General features: G+C 44.4%; 2 protein-coding genes across 4 annotated transcripts; one reads left to right on the top strand and one right to left on the bottom strand.

The window, feature by feature from the left end:
- On the top strand, positions 1 to 15,865 carry SMAGP (small cell adhesion glycoprotein). 2 transcript variants are annotated; one of them, XM_033117419.1, is made up of 5 exons: positions 3 to 264; positions 340 to 476; positions 1,222 to 1,293; positions 14,322 to 14,399; positions 15,113 to 15,865. In XM_033117419.1, the coding sequence occupies exons 3-5, from the start codon at positions 1,260 to 1,262 to the stop codon at positions 15,289 to 15,291; spliced, it is 291 nt and encodes a 96-aa protein (XP_032973310.1). In that variant the 5' UTR covers positions 3 to 264; positions 340 to 476; positions 1,222 to 1,259; the 3' UTR covers positions 15,292 to 15,865. The 2 variants fall into 2 exon arrangements, with proteins under 2 accessions (XP_032973311.1, XP_032973310.1); XM_033117420.1 differs by lacking the exon at positions 340 to 476 and having other exon boundaries at positions 1 to 269.
- A 950-nt stretch (positions 15,866 to 16,815) lies between these two features.
- On the bottom strand, positions 16,816 to 21,103 carry DAZAP2 (DAZ associated protein 2). 2 transcript variants are annotated; one of them, XM_033117417.1, is made up of 4 exons: positions 20,952 to 21,103; positions 19,799 to 19,917; positions 19,163 to 19,408; positions 16,816 to 18,261 (listed from the first exon to the last, which is right to left on the bottom strand). In XM_033117417.1, the coding sequence occupies exons 1-4, from the start codon at positions 20,962 to 20,964 to the stop codon at positions 18,133 to 18,135; spliced, it is 507 nt and encodes a 168-aa protein (XP_032973308.1). In that variant the 5' UTR covers positions 20,965 to 21,103; the 3' UTR covers positions 16,816 to 18,132. The 2 variants fall into 2 exon arrangements, with proteins under 2 accessions (XP_032973308.1, XP_032973309.1); XM_033117418.1 differs by having other exon boundaries at positions 19,240 to 19,408.
- Between the last annotated feature and the right edge of the window lie 868 nt (positions 21,104 to 21,971).

Here is a 21,971-nt window from a genome sequence, read left to right as displayed (position 1 = left end):
CCTTTCCTCCCGGGGGAGCAGAGGCGGCCCGGCGGGCAGAGGGAACCTGCAGAGGGCGGTTTCGCTCTTTTCCTGTCCCACCCAGTCGGCCGGCCCCCCACCCCCACTCGTGGCCGGCCTCGGCAGCAGACCGCGCGGCTCTCCGCGGCTTCCTGCGGCGGGTCCCTCCGTGGGTCTGCACGAGCCTATGCGGTTCCCGCCCCCGTCGAGTTCAAAAGGACGCGCGGGGAGGCGCCGGCCCTTCCCCGGCAGCCCGTCCGACTGGTAAGGTGAGCGCGCGGAGGAGGGGACCTGGGAGGGCGGAGGGCGAGGCGAGACGGGCGCTCACACTCACTGCAGTCACGTCGGCCGCGGCAGGAACTGAAACCGAGAGCCGCCGGAGCTCGGCCCTCGGCTGGAGCCTCCCGTCGTGGCTGCTGGGAACCGGGTGCCCGGGACCGGCCACCCTCGGAGCGCAGCGAGCCCGCCTGGTGCCGGTAAAGCAGGAGGGCTGGGGCCGGGGGCCAGGGGGCGGGGCCGCGGGGCGAACCCCGATGTCCGCAGAGGTGCCGAGGGTCCCCAGGGCCCCTGAGGCGTGGGCTGGGCCAAGTGGAGTTCGGCCCTAGTGGCCGGCGCGTGGGGTTGGGTAGACTGCGCGGACGGCGCAGTGGACAATGAAAGGAGGGCTGCGTGGAGCGGGCCGAGCCCTGCCCACGGGTTGTCTCAGGACAAAAAGCAACTGAGGACCCTCACCTCTAGTTTCCTTTGTCTGGCTCTCCCCACTCCCAGGGTACACCCCAGCCCAAGCGTTCCCCAGCCCTCCACTTAGCGGATGGCTCCGCCCAAACTCCCAACTGGGAAAGAACTGGGTACCTGTGGCCGCGGTTTGAGGAAACTGGGGCCGCTGCTCATTTGCATACCTTTGCCTAACTTTCTCTGGCCTTGAGAAATCTCTTAATTAAATGTGGTGACCCAGTGAAAGGATCTCTGGGTAAAACGTACAAAGGTAATGCACCCCACGTACAAGAGGTCTCACAGATCCTCCCTCAGTACCTGCAGCCTGAGGAGATACTCAGGGAAACCAAAAGAGAAGGGTTCATACTAGCTTCACAGGGAAAAGAGGAAATGCGGAAGGGACTCAGGAAAATCTTGCACCAAAGGCTTTCCTGGGATTTCCAGTTGTCTCCAGCCCCAGACAGGGGCCCACCCACCTCATTCCTGTCTTTGTCCCTCTTCCTACAGATCTGCTCCTTCCTCAGGGTGCCCATCCACTTGCCGCAATGTCTAGCCTCCCAGCCACGCCTTCTCCAGGAGGTAGGTGAAGGTCTTTTCCTGTAGGAATGGCACAGACTTAGTCAACATCCCCACCCCCCCAGCTCAGTCCTGGAATTGCCTGAGGCCTCAGGAAGACCCTCCCACCTAACTCTGCCTGCCTCCCTCCTCACCCCCCCCCAAAAAAACGTACTGGGAGGAAGCCTAAGGCAACTAGAATGTACACTTTAGTGCAGTTTATTTTTTTATTTTTTTATTATCTTTTTCAGTTACAGTTGACATTCAATATTATTTTATATTAGTTTCAGGTGTACAACATAGTGGTTAGACAGTTATATAATTTATACAGTGATCCCCCTGATTAGTACCCACCTAGCACTATACGTAGTTGTAACATTATTGACGATATTCTCTATGCTGTACTTTTTTTTAACTACCAATTTGCATTTCTTAATCCCTCCACCTTTTTCACCCAGCTCCCCAACTTTCCTCTCCTCTGGCAACCATCAATTTGTTCTCTGTATCTATAAGTCTGTTTTGTTTGTTTGTTTATTTTGTTCTTTAGATTCCACATTTAAGTATTTGTCTTTCTCAGTCTGACTTATTTCACTTAGCATAATGACCTCTAGGTTCATCTATGTTGTCACATAGTGCAGTGTAAATCTAAAGTCTCATGGATGTGTACCAGTTCCTGGCACTGCCACTTAAAGTTTTGTGACCTTGAGCAAGTTATCTAACCTCTAAGCTCCAGTTTCTTCATTTATAAAATGGGGGAAATAGTACCTATCTTATGAGGTTTTTGTGAGGGTTAAATGAGATAACCTATATAATAGCATAGTTTTTCATACCTAGTAAGTACTCAATAACATTGGTTATTATTATTACTGGGTGCTTGTTAGAAACCCACCTTTTCCTGGAAAGGAATTCCTGACTGCTTTCTAATTCCACACCCCTGAAGATACACTCCAGCATCAAAAACCCATAACATGCTCAGGCAGGGATCCATCTTTCATCACGTTGAGATGGATTCCCTTCATTTTATAACCAAGCTGAGCTAGATAAACATCAGGTATTCATTGTTTTCATTATGTGCTAGTGAGGGTAAGGGATGAACAAAACCTTGGTTGTTCTCTACACCTTTGTTTTCATATACACAGATTCATTTGTCATTCTCTGTTTTACTGATGTGGAAACAGGTGAGTGGCAACCCCAAGGAAATCTAAAACAGTGTCCTCTGTAACTAGTGATGCACACAGTTCAAACCGTTTTTTGTCTGGTGAGAGATAATAAAAGGGAGAGATGTGTAGCAGTTTAGATTGGTCAGCAAAGGCTTCATGAGTGGGGCCCTTACCCTTGAAAGATGGATGAGGTGTGTACAGGCAAAGCAGGTGCAGCGGCTATTCTAGATAAAGGCAGTGCCATGTGTGAAATTACAGAGACTGGGTTTACCCTAGGGGGGCGGGGGGGCGGGGAGGTCCTGGAGGAGAGGGCAGAGGACCTCCAGAATAAACCTGCCTATAGGGAACACAGGTGATGTTTGGGCAGCTAGCTGAGGAATTAGGACTTGGGCAAAAGGTGAACTATTTACATTTTTTTTAAATTTGTGGTGAAATATATATAAATGTTTCCATTTTAACCATTTTTTAGTGTACAGTTTAGTGGTATTAAGTATTTATTAACATTCACATTGCTGTGTAACCATCACTACCGTCCGTCTCCAGAACTTTTTCTCTTCCTAAACTGAAACTCTGTTCATTAAACAGTAACTCCCTGTTTCCCCTCAGTCCTTGACAACCGCCATTATACTTTCTATCTGTATAAATTTCACTAGGTGTCTGATATAAGTGGAATCATACAATATTTGTCCTTTTATATCTGGCTTATTTCACTTAGCATAACATTTCCAGGGTTCATCCATGTGGTAGCATGTGTCAGAATTCTTTCCTTTTTAAGGCTGAAATATATATATATATATATATATATATATATATGTATGTATGTATATATATATATATATATAATTTTGTGTATATATAATAGATATAATTTTTATATAGTGTATGTTACTGTGTCATTGTGTTTATCCAATCATCGATTGATAGATACCTGGGTTGTTTCCACCTTTTGGCTACTGTGAATAATGCTTCTACGTATAAACATGGGCATACAAATAACCTCTTCGAGTCCCTGCTTTTCATTCTTTTCCATATATGCCCAGAAGTGGAATTGCTGGATCATGTGGTAATTCTATGTTTAATTTTTTGAGGAGCTACCATACTGTTTTCTACAGAGACTGCACCATTTTACATTCCCACCAGCAGTGCACAAGCGTTCCAGTTTCTCCGCAGTCTCCTTATTTTCTGTGTTGTTGGTTTTTTTATAGTAGCTATTCTAATGGGTGTGAAGTGGTATCTCATTGTGGTTTCAATTTGCAGTTCCCTAATGCTTAGTGATGTTGAGCATCTTTTCATGTGCTTAAAAGCCATTTTCTTTGGAAAATGCTTAAAGTCCTTGCCTATTTTTTAATTAGCTTATTTGGTGGTGGTGGTTGTTGTTGTCGTTGTTAAGTTGTATATTTACATGCTTGACCCAATGAATAGAGAGGTATTTTAGGACCTATTATACAGTCCCCTATCCACTGGGTCCAAGCAAACATAAATTCAGAGACAGGAAGGGAGAAATCACAAATAGGGTGTGGGCTTGTACTTTGAAGGATGGGATCATTGAGAGTCTTTCACGTCTCTTCCCCACCTCCCACCTCTGCCCTCTCACCCCCTTCTCCCCAGTCAATCTATAAAGGTCTCCTAAAGGAGTATGGATTTTTTGGAGTGTTGAAAGTGAAGATTGCATTATGACTTTCATGGGCCCTTGGCACTTGTGCTTTTGTAGGCCCGTTCCTCCATTAAAAATGATATGTATTAAAAATTGTATTTTACAACCGTGTTGGTATAAGGAAAAATATAATATTAATATAATAAAATCATTAACACTTGTATTTGTAATTAATCATTGATATAACAGTATTACAATTTCCCTAACTCAAACATTTGATTTTTTTCTTGTGATTTTAAAAGAAATTAAAATCATTAAAAACTACTTTCATGGGCCCCTGGAAGTACTGTGGACCCTCGGCATCGGGCCTGCTGTTCCTAGTGCATAAATCACCCCGTGGGAAGCAGGGTGGAGTGGAACCCAGCATTGTGAGCTCTGCCAGCCCACAAGTAAAGCCTATCCCTTGCCACCTAATCACACTAGCTGCCTCCTAGGTTTTCCTCATTCTGGATTACACACTCAGCATTTTTCATCTCGCTTATTCTTCACCACAACCCTGAGAACAGATTTTATTCTCATTTTACAGAAGCAAAAACTGAGGTTTGGGGAAGTTAAGAAATTGTCAGAAGTTAAATTCTCCCAAGGTCATGTGGCTAATACTGGCAGAGGCAGGATTTTGTGCCAAGTCTGGTTTACTCCAGAGCCTGTGTTCTTTCCGTCATGGTATACTGCTCTCAAAGTCTCACTCCACCCCACTGGCCGGGGCACATGAAAGAGAAGGAAGGAGAAAGGGAGCAGAATTCCAGGGCAGGTTCCCATGGGAAGGAGAATTGGGCGAGCCGCCCTGTGTTGGGCCGGTCTAGAGCAAATAAGTAGGTTGGCAGACTCAGGTGGCAAAGGATCTGATGCCTCCGTGATAAGAGATTTAGGGAAACAAGGGCCACAAAGAAACCAACTGGTATCTAGGTTAACAACAAAAAAAAAAGATGAGAGCAAAATAGACCTTGAAATTCATTCGCTGTTGGCTAGGACTTGGGTGGAGCCTCAAACTTTATTGTGGTCCTGTGTCCCAGGCCTCCCACCTGAAAGAAAAACCTGTCCTATATTCTTTCCAAACCTGAGAAGGGAAGGAAGAAAGTATCATTATTATTCCTTTGTTGGACTGGGAGACAGAAGAGAAGTGGGGTAGAAACCAGAGGTAACGGGGGAAAAAGTGTAAGCCATTCCTCCCCTTTTATTCCAGGCTTCCTGAATTTGGTTTACTTTGATGTTGTTATTATTTGTTTGTTTTTCATTAAAAAGCTATTCCGTGCCCCTCAGGAAAAACCCTTAAGGAAAAGTTTATATTTAAATATATTTATAATTTTAATTTACTTTTTTTACAAACACATAATCATACTACACATACTGCCCCAGCAATTTGCTTTTTTCATCTAACCATATGTCCTGTCCCAGTAATTGCAGATGTACCACATTCTTCTTAACAACTGTATAGAGTTTCTGGAATGAATGGCCTGTAATTTATGTAATCACTCTTCTGCCGATGGACATTCAGATATGTATCACTCCTGCAAATACTGCTCCAGTGAACACCCTTTCCATCTGCAATAAAACTCCAAGAACCAAACCCAGTGGACACGTAAACAAAAAGTTTCACGGGGGCAGAGCAGGACATTTCCAGAACTTGGAGAGCTGGTGGTATGTGGTGGAAAGAACCCTGGGATGAAGAGATAGATTTGAAACCCAGCTCAGCCAACCGCTGAGTGACCCTGGGATTGCTGAGCTGCCTCAGTTTCCTGGCTTGTACGTAATGATAACACCAACCCTGCTTGCATCACATTCTTGGGGTGAGCAGAAGATAATGTATGTTTTATAAACCATAAATCATAAATACAGATTACAGTTCTGATATTTGATCATCAGCTTTCAGGACACTCTGTGACCTTTAGTCTGAGAAAAGCTCTTTTGTATGGAGTTCAAACATTTCATTATTTTTTTAAATAAACATTTTATTTTGGAATAATTTTAGATTTATAGAAAAGTTGCAAAAATAGTACAGAGAGTTCCCATATCCCCTTCAGCCAGTTTCCTCTAATGTCAGTATCCTACATGGCCATGGTACCTTTGTGAAAAATCAAGAAATGAACATTGGTCCAATATTGTTAATTAACTCAGCTGCAGACTTCATTGAGATTTCACCAGTTCGAAAATGTGATTTTGAAGTGAATGCTGACAAAACACTTTCAATTTATAAAAATTTTAAAATGAAGGCTGAGAAAGGTCCTGAGGGTCAGCTATTTCAACTACCCATTCTGTGCTAGAATTCTCTCTGCATTACCTGAAGCTTTTGTCCAGTTTTGCTCTTCCTTCTGTGCAGGAGACATCTGTCTCCCATTAGTTTCTGCCATTTTGGTACAGATCGTCTGTTGGAGTATCTGAAGATAGCATTCAAGCTCTAGACTCCCCCTAAGTTTTCTGTCTGCGCTTTCTCTTGCAAGCTTTCCTTATCTGATATGGTTTCCAAACCATGCACTATGTTGGCTGCTCACCTCAAAATTGTGACACCCAGACGCAACTCAGCAGTCTAGGAGTGGCACAAAGGAGGACTACACTGTTGCCTCTATTATTGGAGACCATATTTATATTAATGGTGCCTAATGGAGCATCAAATTTTAAATTCTTATGATTAGAAAAGTAATTATTATCATAAGAAATTTGCAAGATAAAACATGTAGTAGAGAAAAATAAAAAGCATTCCAAATTCCACAACCAGCTATCACTCTTGCTACTATTTTGGGGTATATCCTTCCAGTGTCAGTTGCTTTAGAGTGACCCCACGGTAATCTTTGATATATGCTGCCACTAGGCCATGCTTCCCATTCTTCCCCCAGTCCCCATTTTTCCTGTGAGTAATTGGTTTCCTAGACATAAGAGCAAGGAATCTGGTAAGTAATCATCTTGTTCCATTTAGCCCATTTCTCAAGTCATTTGAAATCTCTGTTTATCAGCTTCCTATTTGCCCCTCTAGCTTGGAGTCTCTCACAGATATGTCAATCCTTCCCTGAGGCTGCAGGGGTCTACATTTACCCAAGGACACTAAGCCCATGTGGAAGGCACCAATACAGTGGAACACTAAAACAAACTAACAAACTTGCAAATAATTTAATATTCATTATATTTAAAAACAAACCAAAAAGCCAGAGTCATTATCACAAGGAACAAATTGTATTATTGGACTTTCTTCTTCCTGTCTTATGATTTAATACTTTTCTTTTGAATTACTTAAAGGCCTTAAGTGAGCTCTGGAATGATTTGACATAATAATATCAATTCAGAAAGAACTAAGGTCAAATCCCAATGGGAAAACTTCTGCTTACATTGGTATCACTCACTCCATTCTTTGACAATTACTACCCCAGCAGTCCTTATAGCCAATCTGAATCACTTCACAAGGATATTATAAAGTCTTATCCTATGCTCTGTGACGAGCTGCTCTCTACTCATGCAGCACCTGCAACTCTTCTTTAACCCCCGCCCCATCCTCAGTCTCAATTAATGACCTTGCATTCTGTTTTCTGGAGCAAATTAAAGTTCTCTCTCTGGGTGGCTGGGTGGCTCAGTTGCTTAGAGCAGGAGCTCTGAACAACAGGATTGCGGGTTCAATTCCCACATGGGCCAATGAGCTGCGCCCTCCACAACTAGATTGAAGACAACGAGCTGCCGCTGAGCTTCCGGAGGGGCCGCCAGATGGCTCAGTTGGTTAGAGTGCGAGCTCTCAACAACAAGGTTGCCAGTTCAATTCACTGGTGGGCTGCGCCCCCTGCAACTAAAGATTGAAAAAAACGGTGACTGGACTTGGAGCTGAGCTGCGCCCTCCACAATTAGATTGAAGGACAACGTCTTGGAGCTGATGGGCCCTGGAAAAACACACTGTTCCCCAATATTCCCCAATTAAAAAAAAAAAAAAGGAAAAAGCATGGTAGAACTGACAAGATAGAAATGATCAAATAATAACAATAATAAAGGTCTCTGAAGAGACCTGCTAAAGGCTCCCACTCCCGCCTCCATCTCCTACTACCTGCCTCTGTGCTGTGTATACATTAAACACTTTAATAATGAATGATCCCTGCTCTGTCTGCGGCCAACTCCTCTGTGTGTGCACTAGATCGCATCCTTTCAAGGCCATGGTTCCAGCTACTCTTCTCTCTCATGCATCATCAATCGTTCCCTCTCATCTGAGGCATTCCTATCCATACATAAACATACTGTCATTTCTCCCATCCTAAAAAAAGCAAAAACAAACAAAAAACTTGAACTCCTTCCCCACTCTGGCTACCACCCATTTCTCTGCTCACCTTTACAGTTTTCAATATTATGGCTAGCCCTACCTTGAACTTGCTGTTACCCATCTGCCCTGCCTGGACTGTTCCTCTCCCAGGTTTCTGCACGGCTGCCTCCCCTTCTATAGGTCTTTACTCAGACCACCTCATCAGGGACACTCCCAACCACCCCTGTCCACAGCCCAACTCCCCCGTCCCCCTTCCTGCTTGATTTTTTTTACATAACACTAATCAATGTATAATACACTATATTTTTTACTTATTTATTTTGTGTATGGCCCATCTTCCCTCAGAATGTAAATTGTATGAAAAAAATGTTTTTCAATTCTGGTAAAATTATGCATCGCATAAAGTATACAGTTTTTAAGTATATAGCTCTGTGGCATTAAGTACATTCACATTGTTATGCAACCATTGCCCATCAATCTCCAGAACTTTTTCATCTTCCCAAACTAAAACTCTGTGCCCGTTAAATAATTCCCCATTCTCCCCTCTTTCTGCCTCCTGATAACCACTGTTCTACTTTCTGTCTATATGAATTTGACTACTCTAGATATGTCATATAATTGGATTCATCTTTTTGTGACTGGCTGATTTCACTTATCATAATGTCTTAAAGGTTCATCCATGTTGTAGCATGTGACAGAATTTCCTTCCCTTTTAAGACTGAATAACATTCCGTTGTATGTATATGCCACACTGTGTTTATCCATTCATCTTTTTATGGATATTTGAGTTGTTTCACTTTTTAGTTTTATGTAAGCAATGCTGCTGTGAACTCTGACTGATGTACAAATATGTTTGAGTTCCTGCTTTCATTTCTTTTGGATATATACCCAAAAGTGGAATTGCTAGATCATATGGTAATTCTGTTTAATTTTTTAAGGAATTGTGAAGCATGGGCTATTTTTTTTTTTTTTAATTGTTATTGGGGAGGATTGGGGAACAGTGTGTTTTTCCAGGACCCATTAAGTCTAACTGAAATTGTTGTTTTCAATCTAGTTGTGGAGGGCGCACCTCAGCTCCAAGTCAAGTCGTTGTTTTCAATCTAGTGTGGAGGGCGCAGCTCACTGGTCCATGTGGGGATCAAACTGGCGACCTTGGTATTATGAGCACTGCGCTCTAACCAACTGAGCCAACTGGCCGCCCCAGCATGGGATAGTTATTGTTTGTTGTGTTCACTTATCTATGCCCAGAGTCTAAGACAGAGCCTGGCACAGAGTACACACTCACTAAATACTTATTGAATTAACTTTTTAATTTCTCTGCCTACGGTCCTGGACATTCAGTCTAAGAAGGCTGTGTAGCTTGTCTAAGCCGCTTCGCTCCTAATGCTTGCTATTGCCAGATCAAGGCCCCCAAAGGAGGCCCTAACAATTTATTCTAGAATTTTGCTGGGAAACCACGTCAAGATCACCAGCTGCTTACAGAATCACCTTCTTTCTATAGCTTTTCAGGCTCCTGGCCCCTCATTTTTTCTCAAAAGTTCCTACATCACCAATAGTGATCCTATTACACGTTCTTTCACTGCCCTTGGCTGTCATTTATCTGGATCCCTTTTAGATTAGGCGGGTGGTACTTTCTGGATTGCATCCCTTCTCTTGAGCTCACTTCCCCGTGTCACCAAGCTCCTTCTGCTCCTTTGTGCAAAAATCATTCTCCCTGATAGGAGATAGAGGCAAAAAGGGCTGGGGGAATTCTGCTTTCTCTGTTCCTCCAACCTGCTATCTTCAGGCTCAAACAGCAAGCTTTACCCTTAGCTCCCTTAGCTTTTTAAATTTGTTTGCCAACTTGACTATGTGGAGCTTCCTGACACTATTCTTCTAAGTCTCTGACAGCCTCTAATATAGGCATTTCTGCTATAAAACTTTATGTGCATTTTTTAAAGACCCACATTCTGAAATTACAATACTGAAAACAGACTTACAGGAAAAACAGGATTGGGGCAGACCACTCAATAGTTATGAAACTTTGTAATGAGAACCCTAAAAATACAACAGTCTCAATTAAAATATTAGCAGTTAAATGTCCACCAGCATTTGAACTTCTTATCCTTTGCCCCCTCTGTCCTTGGGTGTGTGCTACCACCACCTTTTAAAGTAGGTTCCAGAGAGCCTTTGCTTCCAAAAGAGACCATGTTCATCAAAAATAAAAATCTGATGTGGGGTCGGCCTTTGTCATTAATCCACGGTTTTCACATAGAAGTAAATTTCTTTGTACCTCCCTCATTTGTTCTTATTGCTTCACCAGATGGCTTCATGTAAGTGGAAACCAACCAATGACTTCATCCAAGGAAGGCACTTCTATTGAATTTTATGTTTCTTCAGGTCTTTCAATACTACTGAAACGTTCGTTTTAGTTGTAGAAAGCTTGACTTGATCGCATCAAACATGAAAGCTGGGAAAGCTGCTTATGAACCAACGTGACTTCCTCATTACACTGACGTTGTTCCCTATTTACCACTCGCCTATGATCACAGTCCCATTAAGGAGCATTCTTTGAAGCACAATAGTCTGTGTTTGTAGTTATCTGGTTTTTCTTCCACCTTCATGCATATCTTTTAAACCCTTGAACTTTTTGGAAAGCTGCCTCATAGTTATTGTTCATTACTTCTTCCTCTTTTTCCCGATTAGGGAAAAAAAGGCCGGTGGTAGGAAGGTTTAGCATAAATACCTTGCTTGGGCTTTGGAGCAGGTAGTCCTGGATTCAGATCTTGGCTCCATCCTGTTCCTTCATGTGTCATGTGAGGCAGGTCATTTAAGTCCCCTCCCCTGGGGCCTCAAGGCCCACATTAGCAAATAAAAATACCTACTTTGAAGTGATTGGTTTTCTATGAATTAATAATTATGTCTATAAGGCACCTAGCACAAAGCAAGGACTTGGTAAATGTCCGCTGTTAAAATTGGGATCATTTGCAGAATTTCTCAACCAGGAATCATCTTCCCTCCCAGATTCTCTTTCCAGGGACTCATCTGTATCTGTTCTCCAAACTCTCACTAAAATTCAGCTCCATGGTCGGGTCCCCGGTCGCCCTCATCACTGGCTTCCTAGCATCTGTGACAGTGCTTCTGGCACATAGGAGGTGCAAAATAAATTGTTGTTGAATGATTGAACTGAATCTTACTCGTCTTTATATTTAAGCCTCTATACATGCATTAGTGTTCTCGGAGCTTTGTTTATCTTAAGTTCTCAAATGTTTAAAGAAGGCCAAACTCGGAGCGACTCTACAGGAACTCTGGGTCAATGGTGGGAAGATGAAGTGCGAGCAGCCCTGGGAGAGTTGGGGGAGGAAAGTGTGCGTGGTGAATGGCATTAGTCTGAGACAATGATCAGGTCGATACATTTCAGGGCTTTCTTTTTTTTCCAGGGCTTTTCTTTGATGGAAGTCACAGTATAATCTCAGAAATGACACCCCATCACTTTTGTTGTATTGTTTGTTAGAAGCAGGTCTCTCGGTCCATCCAGCACACAGAGAGAGGGGCTTACACAAGGCTGTAAATTCCAGGAGGCTGGGATTACTGGCAGCCATCATCGATGCTGCCCGCCACACTCCCACTTTACAAATCAAGAAACTGAAGCTCAGAGAGGTTTAGTTACTTCCTCAGGGTCACCTAGTTAAATGCTAGTGTAGGAGCCAAACACAGAACAGTTTTCCCTTTTAATCACTCAGCCCATAAACAAAGTCACGTTAATATTTTCAGTAGTTACTATATGATGCTTATGTTTTGTCATGTAATCTTTACAATGGCCCCCGCAGAGTTGGTTTCTATGGTCCCCATCTGTAACATATGAGAATCCATGAATGATCCTAGTTGTAACCATTTGCCCAAGGCCACAAAGTAGCTGAGAGTGTTCCAATCCTAAAGCGGAGAATAGTGGAGAAAGGTTTGGTCTGGCCTTGGGAGGGGAGGCGCTCGAGGCAGCTACCTCTCCTTTCTCTGTTGCAGGACTGGGATGGTTCATCAGACCTCCCCTTGGCCCATGTGAAAAAACCCTTCGCCACCATTGGCCCTCTTAGGACTGCTCCCAGGCTCACCAGACCACCGCTGGTGACTTCATTTCACTCGCCCTGGCTGGAAACCTGAAGGTGTCAGGACTGGATAAGAATCCTGCTCATGTCGGGCCCTAGAGTCGTCTAGTCTCAGAGCTTTGACTCAGCCTCTTCTCTGCATAGAACGTCCACCTCCCGTTCCTTTTACCCTGTAAACTCCTACCCCTGCTTCAGCGCTCGGCACAAATCTTACTTGCTGGGCGGGGTGTTCCTGCTGGAAAACTAGATCAGGCCCCTCTGCCACATGCTCTCCTAAGCACCCGAATGGGTTTCCTGCGTCACAGTTTTCAGTTATCGTAACTGAACTCTGGTGTGGTGGAAGGTGAGCTCCGTGAAGGCAGGCCGTGTCTGTTTGGCTCCCCATTACATCCCAGCGTGCCTAGCACAGTACCTGGCAAAGAGTAGGCAGTTAATGAGTGCTGCTATTATTATCTCTTGAATAAATATTGAGATGCCTCCTGTGGGTGATTCCAGGATGGGCCAGCCTGCTTTCTCCCAGGGTATCTCTGTCCTGGAGTAACCTTGACTTAATTGTTACCTTTTCAAACTTTTGTACCAAAATGCTAACCTTTGGGAGAACTGAAGGGCTTCCTGACTTCCCATGTAAACATTTCCAAGGGCCTTCGGGGACCACTCGTCTTGTGGTGTTCCCACCCACCCAGGGTAATGACTTTAGGGGTGGGACGGTCAGGCTCTGAAGGAGAGATCGACCAATAGCAGGAGGTGGTGTGGGATACAGTTTAGGGTAGAAGAGGCTTTGTTTCAGAACCTTTCAAATTGCAGGGCCTACTCTGGAAGTATAGAAAAGGTTTTAATAAGGGAGGAGCCTTATATTATTTAAAAATTATGTTTACAAAGAATTTGTAAGAACACTGAAGAAACGCAGGCGCCATATAATATAAATATCTGTACATGTATATACACTCATCATTTGATTTCATTTATGCAAAAATATGCATTTCTAATAATAGCTTACCCTTATTGAGTTACTTACTACATGTCATAACAACCCTGTAAAGTAGGTACTATTACTTCCATTTTGAAGATGAGGAAGCTGATCACAGAGAGGTTAGATGCCGTATTTTGCCATGTATAATGCACGCCCGTGTATATTGCACCCCCATGTTTTTGGCCCAAACTTTCGGGGCCAAATTAAAATTTTTAACTCAAATTTTTATTTGTTTACATTTAGGTACTTGTTTTTTGTATCATAAAGGAATTTTAGCATTTATTTTTTAACATATTATGGTACAAAAAATTTTATGTAATAAATAAATACAAAACACAAGAATAGATGCAAGGTACAAGAAATTTTATGTACTGGTAACACATTTACGATATTTATGCATCATAGAAGGCTGAGAACTCTTCATTGCTGCAAGTTCGTGGTAAGTTCAACAAAACCGATGACTGTATTCCAGGGTATTATTTTGCATATGGATATCGTCATTGATTTCTAGAGTTACGCTTTTAACCCATAAGGATAAATAAAAGAATTAAAAACATTTATATGGATACAAAATTAGTACTACCCATATATAATGGGAATCCTTATGTTTCCCTCAAAAATTTGGGCAAAAAAGTGCACATTATACACAGCAAAATTCGTAATTTTCCCACAGCTAGTAAAGGACAGAGCTCAAATATGAACTTTGTCAGTCAGGCTCTAGAGCCCATACTCTTAACTACTATATTAGGCAGAGAGAAATCCATCAAAATGTTCAGTCTTTGGTGGTGGTTTATTTTCTCCTCTATTCTCCAGGTTTTCTATATGGATTTACTATAGGAGTTGAATGATACATTTTTGAATAGGGGAGAAGGTGGAGTGGTGAAATTTGAAGGATAAACGTATGCTTTAGAAAAAAGAATTCACCCCACTTCTTTTTCTACTTTTCTAAATTTACCAGGACTGATGACCACCCCAATTCTGCAGGCCACTGTGCCCCTGTCCCCAGAAGCTGAAGCCAGCACAGCACTCATTGCAGGTAACAAAGGCTCTGAGCCAAAACCAAGGGTCCTTCTGTGTTCAGGGGCCATCTTGCTCCACAGACAGCCAGGAACTCAGTGTGATAAACTAGGATTTTCCTTAAACAGGAAAGCACCACAAATTAGAGACCAAATCCATGAAAGGGCTCATTTTGGCATGTAAGTTACCTTACACAAACTCACAAGGCGCTGAAAGACTCTTCGAAGCTTCTGTTAGAGGCACTGCTAATAAATGATAGGTTGGGAGTTGGGCACAAATAGATATAGGTGCATATGGGCACTACACTCCAGTACGTGGGTAGGGATGAGGACACGTGTGGTTTGTCGAATGGGTGAGCAGGAGGATGGGAAGGAGCAGAGAACCCCCTATGGGCGGCTATGGATTGAAAAAGCCCTTCCTGTTGGAGTAAGCTATTTCCTGTTTGCCTCCTTCCTGTTTCTGTCACAATCATCAGGAACTGGTGGAGAGGGGATCCAGTTTTGCCAGAAATCAAAAGCCTTGTGTCCTTAGCTTGAGCACCAAGAGAGTAGATACCATGTCCCATGGAAGTTGGGCTTGCTGGGAGAATATGGATTTGGAACTGGACACTAGTTGCTAGCACAGGAGGATCCTTATGAAAAGGGAGGGAATTGTCTAATTCAGGAGACCCCAGGAATGACTGAGACGTCCTCAATCCTGAAACATCCCTACGTTTTCCCTCTCCTTTCCAAGTTGTCATCACCGTGGTCTTCCTCACCCTGCTGTCAGTCGTGATCTTGATCTTCTTTTACCTGTACAAGAACAAAGGCAGCTACGTCACCTATGAATCTGCAGAAGGAGAGCCCAGCACCATCCTTCAGATGGAGAGTGACTCAGCCAAGGGCAGGGAGAAGGACGAATATTTCATCTAGTGATTCCCGGGCCCCCAGGAGCTTATCCAGGCTCCAGTGCTAACACACTATTTATTAGATGAAAGTTTTATCTGAAACCATGAGAAACATTGATTGATGGGGGCAAACCTGAGCTCCTTTCAGGACACAGGCCCAAATTCAGCATCACTGACCCCTGGGACCAGGGACACGGAGAAAGCTGCTCATGGTATCTGTAGCCAGGCCTTTGTAACACACCAGTGTGTGACTGACCGATGACGTGGAGCTACACCAGGCGACATCGGAGTATGTGCCGTCATCTTCAGTTTTTTCACAGGTCAAAGGGAAGACGAGTTAGGGTCCCTGGCTGCTCCTGTCCCCTACCTGGTCACCTAATGATAACTGCAGCGGAGACAGTATCCATAGAAGTTCTTCCCAGAGGCTGGATACCACAGTAAAAGGCCAGGCCAGGAGTGGTGGGAGACTAGAGACCTTACCTCCTGATGAACGAGCAACATCCCTTAATCTGAGCCCTTCCTTTCCGTATTCCCCAAGAACCTCATACTTAATGCTATTTTTATCAGAATTAAAATTTTTCATTGATCCAGAAATCAGATTCTCGTGTGCAAGAAATAACTACCTTTATTGACTTATCCCTGCTTAAACTTTTTTGATGTTTTCTTTTGCTTAACTCCTTTGCGTATGTTCTCTCCCAAGCCAAAAGAACCCCAGGGAAGTTTTGGAAGTTCCCTGAACAATCTCAGGTTTGAAACCAAGGTGGTCCTGGGAAGCTTGTCCCAGAGGAGTATCATTAGAAACATACCCTGGGAGATGGATTGGTTTATCCTCCATCTTGGCAAGGACCACTTTCCCAGAATCCATTCTCTGTATACACGGAGGAACCAGGAAGAGTCTACCTACCACTTTCCCACCAGTGTCCTTTGAATCAAGCCCAGAGAAGCTTCTTGGATCTTAAGTCTCAAAATGAGGTATGTTTAAATGGCACAATTGTTTTGGTGGAGATCATTAACTCCCCAAATATTGTTTATTTGGGAATTAAGCTAGCTGTCCTGTCCTTTGAGGTCTTAAATGTATTGCCTCCATTGTCCAAGCTCAAGTCTATTCAAGGTAAGACCCAAGAGCTGAGGAATCAATCTTGGCAACCTGGACTCCAGTTTTCCGTATTTCTCCACACAGAACTTTGGAGAAATTGAAGATCACCCTACACTTACACAAATTGTTATACTAAAACATCTTCCCTCAAGTCAAACTTTAGGGCAAGATAGGAGAATCAATCATTTCTTTATTTCTCAGTTTATGTTCTGAATTCCTCTGGCATAATAGACTTTTAAGAATCTGAAAGAACTTAGGAAGTAAAATGAAGTTAAACATCTAGAATGAAACTCTTGAAAATGGTTCAAGCTTAGCCTTGTCCTCCTGCATTTATTTCAAAGACTTCATTTAAAAACAAAACAGAATGGCAGGAGCACCTACCCGAATTCTAGGTGGGATGTAAGATATAAACAGAAGAAATCTAAAAACAAGCCGAGTAAAGAATCCTTGAAGTGAGGTGTAATGCAACTTCATCACTTTATTCAAATCTTCAAAATAGTCTTTATTCTACATTTTTAGTATAAAAAAATCCACAAGTTAAGTGCACCACAGTGTAGAGAGAGACATACAACGCTGAACTTCCATAACAGTCAATGGTACAGTCAAACATCACATGTACAGAACATAAAATTTAGATGAACTGAAATTATAAAATAAAATCCAATTGCTGAAAACAAAAATCAAAATATTAAGGATCCCTGAAATATTCTTAACCCTAATGAGATTTCACTGGGCTCAAGTCATTTTGTAGTGAGGCATTCACAATTATCACCCCATTAACCCAGCTTAGGAATTCTGGGGAACCATGAGGGGCTGCATGAGACGCTCGGACAGTAAAAGGTAACCAATTTTTTTTATCTGAAAATTCCCCTTAATTTGGCTCTGAAGTCATCAGGCTTCTGAAATGCATCCTCCTCCTTGCCCTCCCCTCCCCCATTCTAAACAAACTATTGTTTATAGTACAGTTTGCTTTGCTATCCTTTGTTCATACAAGCTGAGTTTTTCTGGCACCAAAGCAAATTTGGGTTTGATTCATGTATGAAAAGACAACCTAGGAGGAGGGTCCAAAAGGCACCCTCCACTTTTGCCTGAGATGCAAAAGCAGAAGTAATGGGTCTGATTGGGGCCCAGAGGGGGTTCAGAGGATCCTTGTGAAAGACTAGTTAAAAGATGACAAGTGGGGAGAAGTGCAAGGAGAGAAGGAAATTAGTCTGACTGGCTTTCTGTCCTGCACCATTGATTCAATGGAGATTGGCGGGAGGGAATGGAAGACTAGGGTTGAGGGTGAGATGTGGGACCAAGGATGGAAAGGAAAAGGCAGGCCACTAATGCGTTTCATTTATAACAAGTAATATAAATCAAAGACTTAAAGGAGATTAAAGACCAATCAGAATAATTTGGCAACTTTAATTCTTAGGAAGATCAAAGTTCCCTCCAAACCTAATTTGATGTTTTATTACTAAAAGCAAAGACCAGTATGGTACAGTATTACTCCAGAGGAATTAAAGGAAGATCCTTAGGGCTGCTTTACCCACATTCATTTTATGAATGGATACCTCCCTTACCTCAAAATGCTTTAGGGAGGTACTGCTACCATTACATGGTTCCTTATTAAGTTTGAAAAGTGCCTGAAAGTTTGGGCACCAGAAAGACACCTCAACAACATGTGTCTAAACTGCAACTTCAGGTTAATATGACTAAAGCAGTTACATTGTGAGAAGTGCTGAAGGTATGTGATGTCTTTCTCGGCACAGAGGTGGCCTTGGTTCTTCACCAGATGGTGTAGCCACCATCTGTGCCGCCCATGAAGTAGTTTCCCTTCCGCTGAGTTACGAGGACATTGGCTCCCTGCATGACTGCAAGCTGAGCAGCATTGGGAGGGCATCCAGGGGGTGGTGGCTGAAAGGAAAAGACAAGATTGAGTAGGCACAAGGCAGATGATACAAGGGAAGTAGACACAGGTGTAACAGGACCTATTAGGAAGACGGCGACGTGCCGACCAATGGCATCTCAAGGAGCTGGTTCTGCCAACAATCTGGGCTCTAGAGCAGGTCTGTGAACCCAAAGATACAAACAGGAAAGGGAGCCTACCACTTATTCAAAGGGTTCCAGCTCCAAGATAAAGCCTATGGATATCTTCTAAACATGGGGAGTCCAGACCCATGGGCATTTTCAGTGACTTCCTATCCATATTCCAAAAACGGGGATGGGGTGCCAGGTCCATGGCTCTATACCCCAGGGTCCCTCAATTGTTTTCAAGTGACCACGAGATAATCAAAAAGCTCCACCTAATAACACCATTCCCGCCTCATCTCTAACATTTGGCGAGCAGACAGGCCTCAGGGCCTAGCAAGGACCGTTTGGGCTCTAATTCCCATGCACAGGGGAACTAAGCAGGTGGCATAACTAAAATCCCTACTATCTTTCTAAATGCTACTTAACAGGGGTTATGCATTCTACTTTTTTTAGTCATCATAGTTCTTAATACAATGCCATGCTGATGGCAAATACTAAGTCCATGCTACAAAATGAATAAGGAATGTCACTAGGCCAGTTCACTGTACCAAAATGAACTGAAAAAGCAGCAGGCAGGACTCTGCTGAACTCAGACCCAGTACCAGATGCTACTAACCTGCCACAGTTCTGCTCTATCAATGGCTTTCTGCCTGACTCGTGGATATCACTGGTTGCACTAATACCAGCAACTATTATCCAGGGATGGTGAAAGGATGGCTATGTAGTCATTTCAGAAAGTTAAAATACACAAGGGCTGAGCTTTTTCTGCTAAGGTCATACTCACAGGAATGTTGCCAGCAGTCGCCCCAGCTCCAAATCTGGCGCCTGCATCATACCCTCCTTCCACCAGCACTGTGGAACCAGGGGGATAGATGGGGCCAACTGGATAATAAGCCATGGGGACTGTGGAACCTAAAGGTCCCACAGCCACAGATTGGGCCATGGGCAGATACAGGGAGGCGCCAGGAAATGCAGCTGACATGGTGGGGACGGTGGCAGCCCCGGGGTGCACGAAGCTCGGACGATAGAGCTATAAGAGGCAGAAGAGACGGCAAAATGTTACTTGATGGCACTCCTATTTCAGATTTCATTCCTGTTTCCTCTTTCATGAGTCAATCCTTAATCCTCTTTGTGCAGATTACAATCTATGAGTCATACAAGTCACCTTTCCTCACTCTTCTCCTGCTATAGCTGATGTTAGGCTCAACGAAAGCAAACTCATCTTAACCTCAACCTGTGCCAAATAACATAAAATATTCAGATAATGCATTCTGAACCCAACAGAAATTGAACTTCAGACTATTCGTGTGGGGACTCTCGTTTGTGAGGAGTAAATATGTGGAGGCAGACTTAGCTAAGGCCTGAAATGTGATATCCAAAAGTACGCTCAACCAGTTCAAGTCTAGTAAAGTGGAAGCACCTCTGAGTAGGCAGGTGGAGCATCAGTATAGGGCGGAGCCTGAGGGAGATGCAAAGTCTGAGGGTACACGGGATTCCCAGGAGGTTGCACAGGGTAGGTTGGCTGCGTTGGATATTGACCTGGAAGATAAGGAAAACAATGCATGTTGCCTACCACACAGAGCCACTAAAATGGGGACGGCATATTGGGTAGCTAACCTAGTGGGAGCAAGCAGGAGGGCATTTGTAAACAGACTGCCCTGGAGGGCCTGATTCCTGGAGCCAAGAAAAGCAGCATTCTCTTTGCATCCTTTATCACTGAAGATGCTAGATTCTAACTGGACAGGAAAGGCACTCTTTCCACTAGTATACTGGTGTAAAGGGACAGTCCAGCTGGGCCCAAGTTCCTTCCAGGATGCAGGACAGGTCTGAAACACGGGAAGCACCCGTGCTTGCACGTTTCAAGGGTACATCCTGCCTCTGCCCTGGGTAGTCTCCACAAGCCTGGCTGGAATAGCCAAGACTTCGTGAGTAACGGTGGCTATGATCATTTACCTTGAGTAGATGCCTACTCAAGGTCAACTGCAAATTAAAAGAAAGAGTGAAGGGTGGAAGTCAACCTTGAGACCGGACAGAGGGTGAAGAGGAAAATTCTGACTTGAGGAGATGAGGATCGTGTTTTGCCAGGCACACTGGTACCATCACAGGATCCGGGAGAAGTCCTGGCCGCCAGCGAAGGGAAGGGGAAAGCGACCCTTCAGGCCCTGGCCCGCCCACCAGCGCCCGCACCTCACTAGTTAAGCCCGTGGGCTTGCCTGTGGTTCCGGAGCGCGGCGCCCCGCCTCCGCCGGCTCTCCATTGGCCTACCCAAATCCCTGCTCTAGCTCCCCATTTGCTCCTGGAGATGCCCATCGTGACAAGCCTCCCTCCCCCACCCCCGAGTCCGCGGCTCCAAACTGCGCCACAGGGTTTAAGGGGGAAAGGGCCGGGAGGTAGCCAGCAGCCGTAGTTCGGGGATGACGAAGGCGTCTGGCGCAGCCCCCGGGACTGCAGCCGGCCGAGGAGCGCGGAGCGGCTCGCCCCAAGCTTGGCGTTGGGTGACCCCAGACTCCAGGCCCGCTCGCTCCGAGCCAGCACTACTCCCCCCGACGGCTTCAACCGTCCCCTGTCCTTGCCTTTGCTGTTCATGGTGGCTGCGGGTCCGGTTCGGCTTGGCGTCGCGGACGGTTATTTTTTTCGTCCTCTTCCTGTTCGTAGTCACTTCCGTGTCACGTGAGGACTCGTCCTCCTAGCGTCACCCGACGCCCGAGTCCCGCCGCCGCCGGAAACCCAGCCCCTGTGCCCGGCCTCCAGTAGCTACAGAGAGGACCCGCGTGATCCCGCCCACTCGCGTTGGCCCCGCCCACTCGGTCCTGGCCTCCAACCTCTCCCCCCACCCCGTCGGTCGGCTGGAGGAAAACCAAATAAGAACGTGCACAGGTATTGTCTCGTAACAGTAGCTTTTCTATTTCTTGGGCGGTCGGAGGTAGAAGCATTAAACTATTTCCAGGAAACTTTTTCCACCTACACGCATCAGCTCAAGGTCACCTCACCTTGACATCCTTTCCACGAGGAGCATAGATTTCTACAAACTTCTCTAACTGCCTGAAATGCGCTCCCCAAATCTTGATCTATATCACGCGTATCTTTCCTACCAAGGCCAACTTAAGCCTCAGCTCCGTAAAGATTTATTTTGTGGGTCCAGCTCACATCTGTCTTTTTCTGAATTGGACCGTCCCTCGAATCTTCGCTGCCTATCTGTTCCACCGACAGGCTGTCGATATTTGCTTATGTGTAACTGCCTTTCTCACCAAAAGGAAGGGCACCCTATGCTGTGCCCTCCACAACAGCTGGCACTAGAACTGGCATATTCAGAATACCCAAGGAGTGCCTGTGGCCCTGTCCTTCCTATAGCACCTGTTATAGGTGACCTGTGCCATGTGCCTTGTGTTTATTTTCTTTGTTTATGGCTTCGCCTCTCAACTGTTTTTAAGGGTAAAGATGCCATCCTCCAGTGCAGCAGTTAAGTTTTTCCTTCCATCCTTCATTTTAAAGTATCTGCTGAGCGCTTGCTGTGTGCAAGTACAGAAATGAACCTAACCCTAACAGCCCAACATTATTTTCTCATGGAGTTTACATTCTATATTGTAATAAGA

Source organism: Rhinolophus ferrumequinum, chromosome 10 (genome assembly GCF_004115265.2).
Source record: "Rhinolophus ferrumequinum isolate MPI-CBG mRhiFer1 chromosome 10, mRhiFer1_v1.p, whole genome shotgun sequence".
NCBI lineage: Eukaryota > Metazoa > Chordata > Mammalia > Chiroptera > Rhinolophidae > Rhinolophus > Rhinolophus ferrumequinum.
The sequence above is the reverse complement of the archived record's forward strand: the minus strand, read 5'-3'. Positions and strand labels throughout refer to the sequence as shown.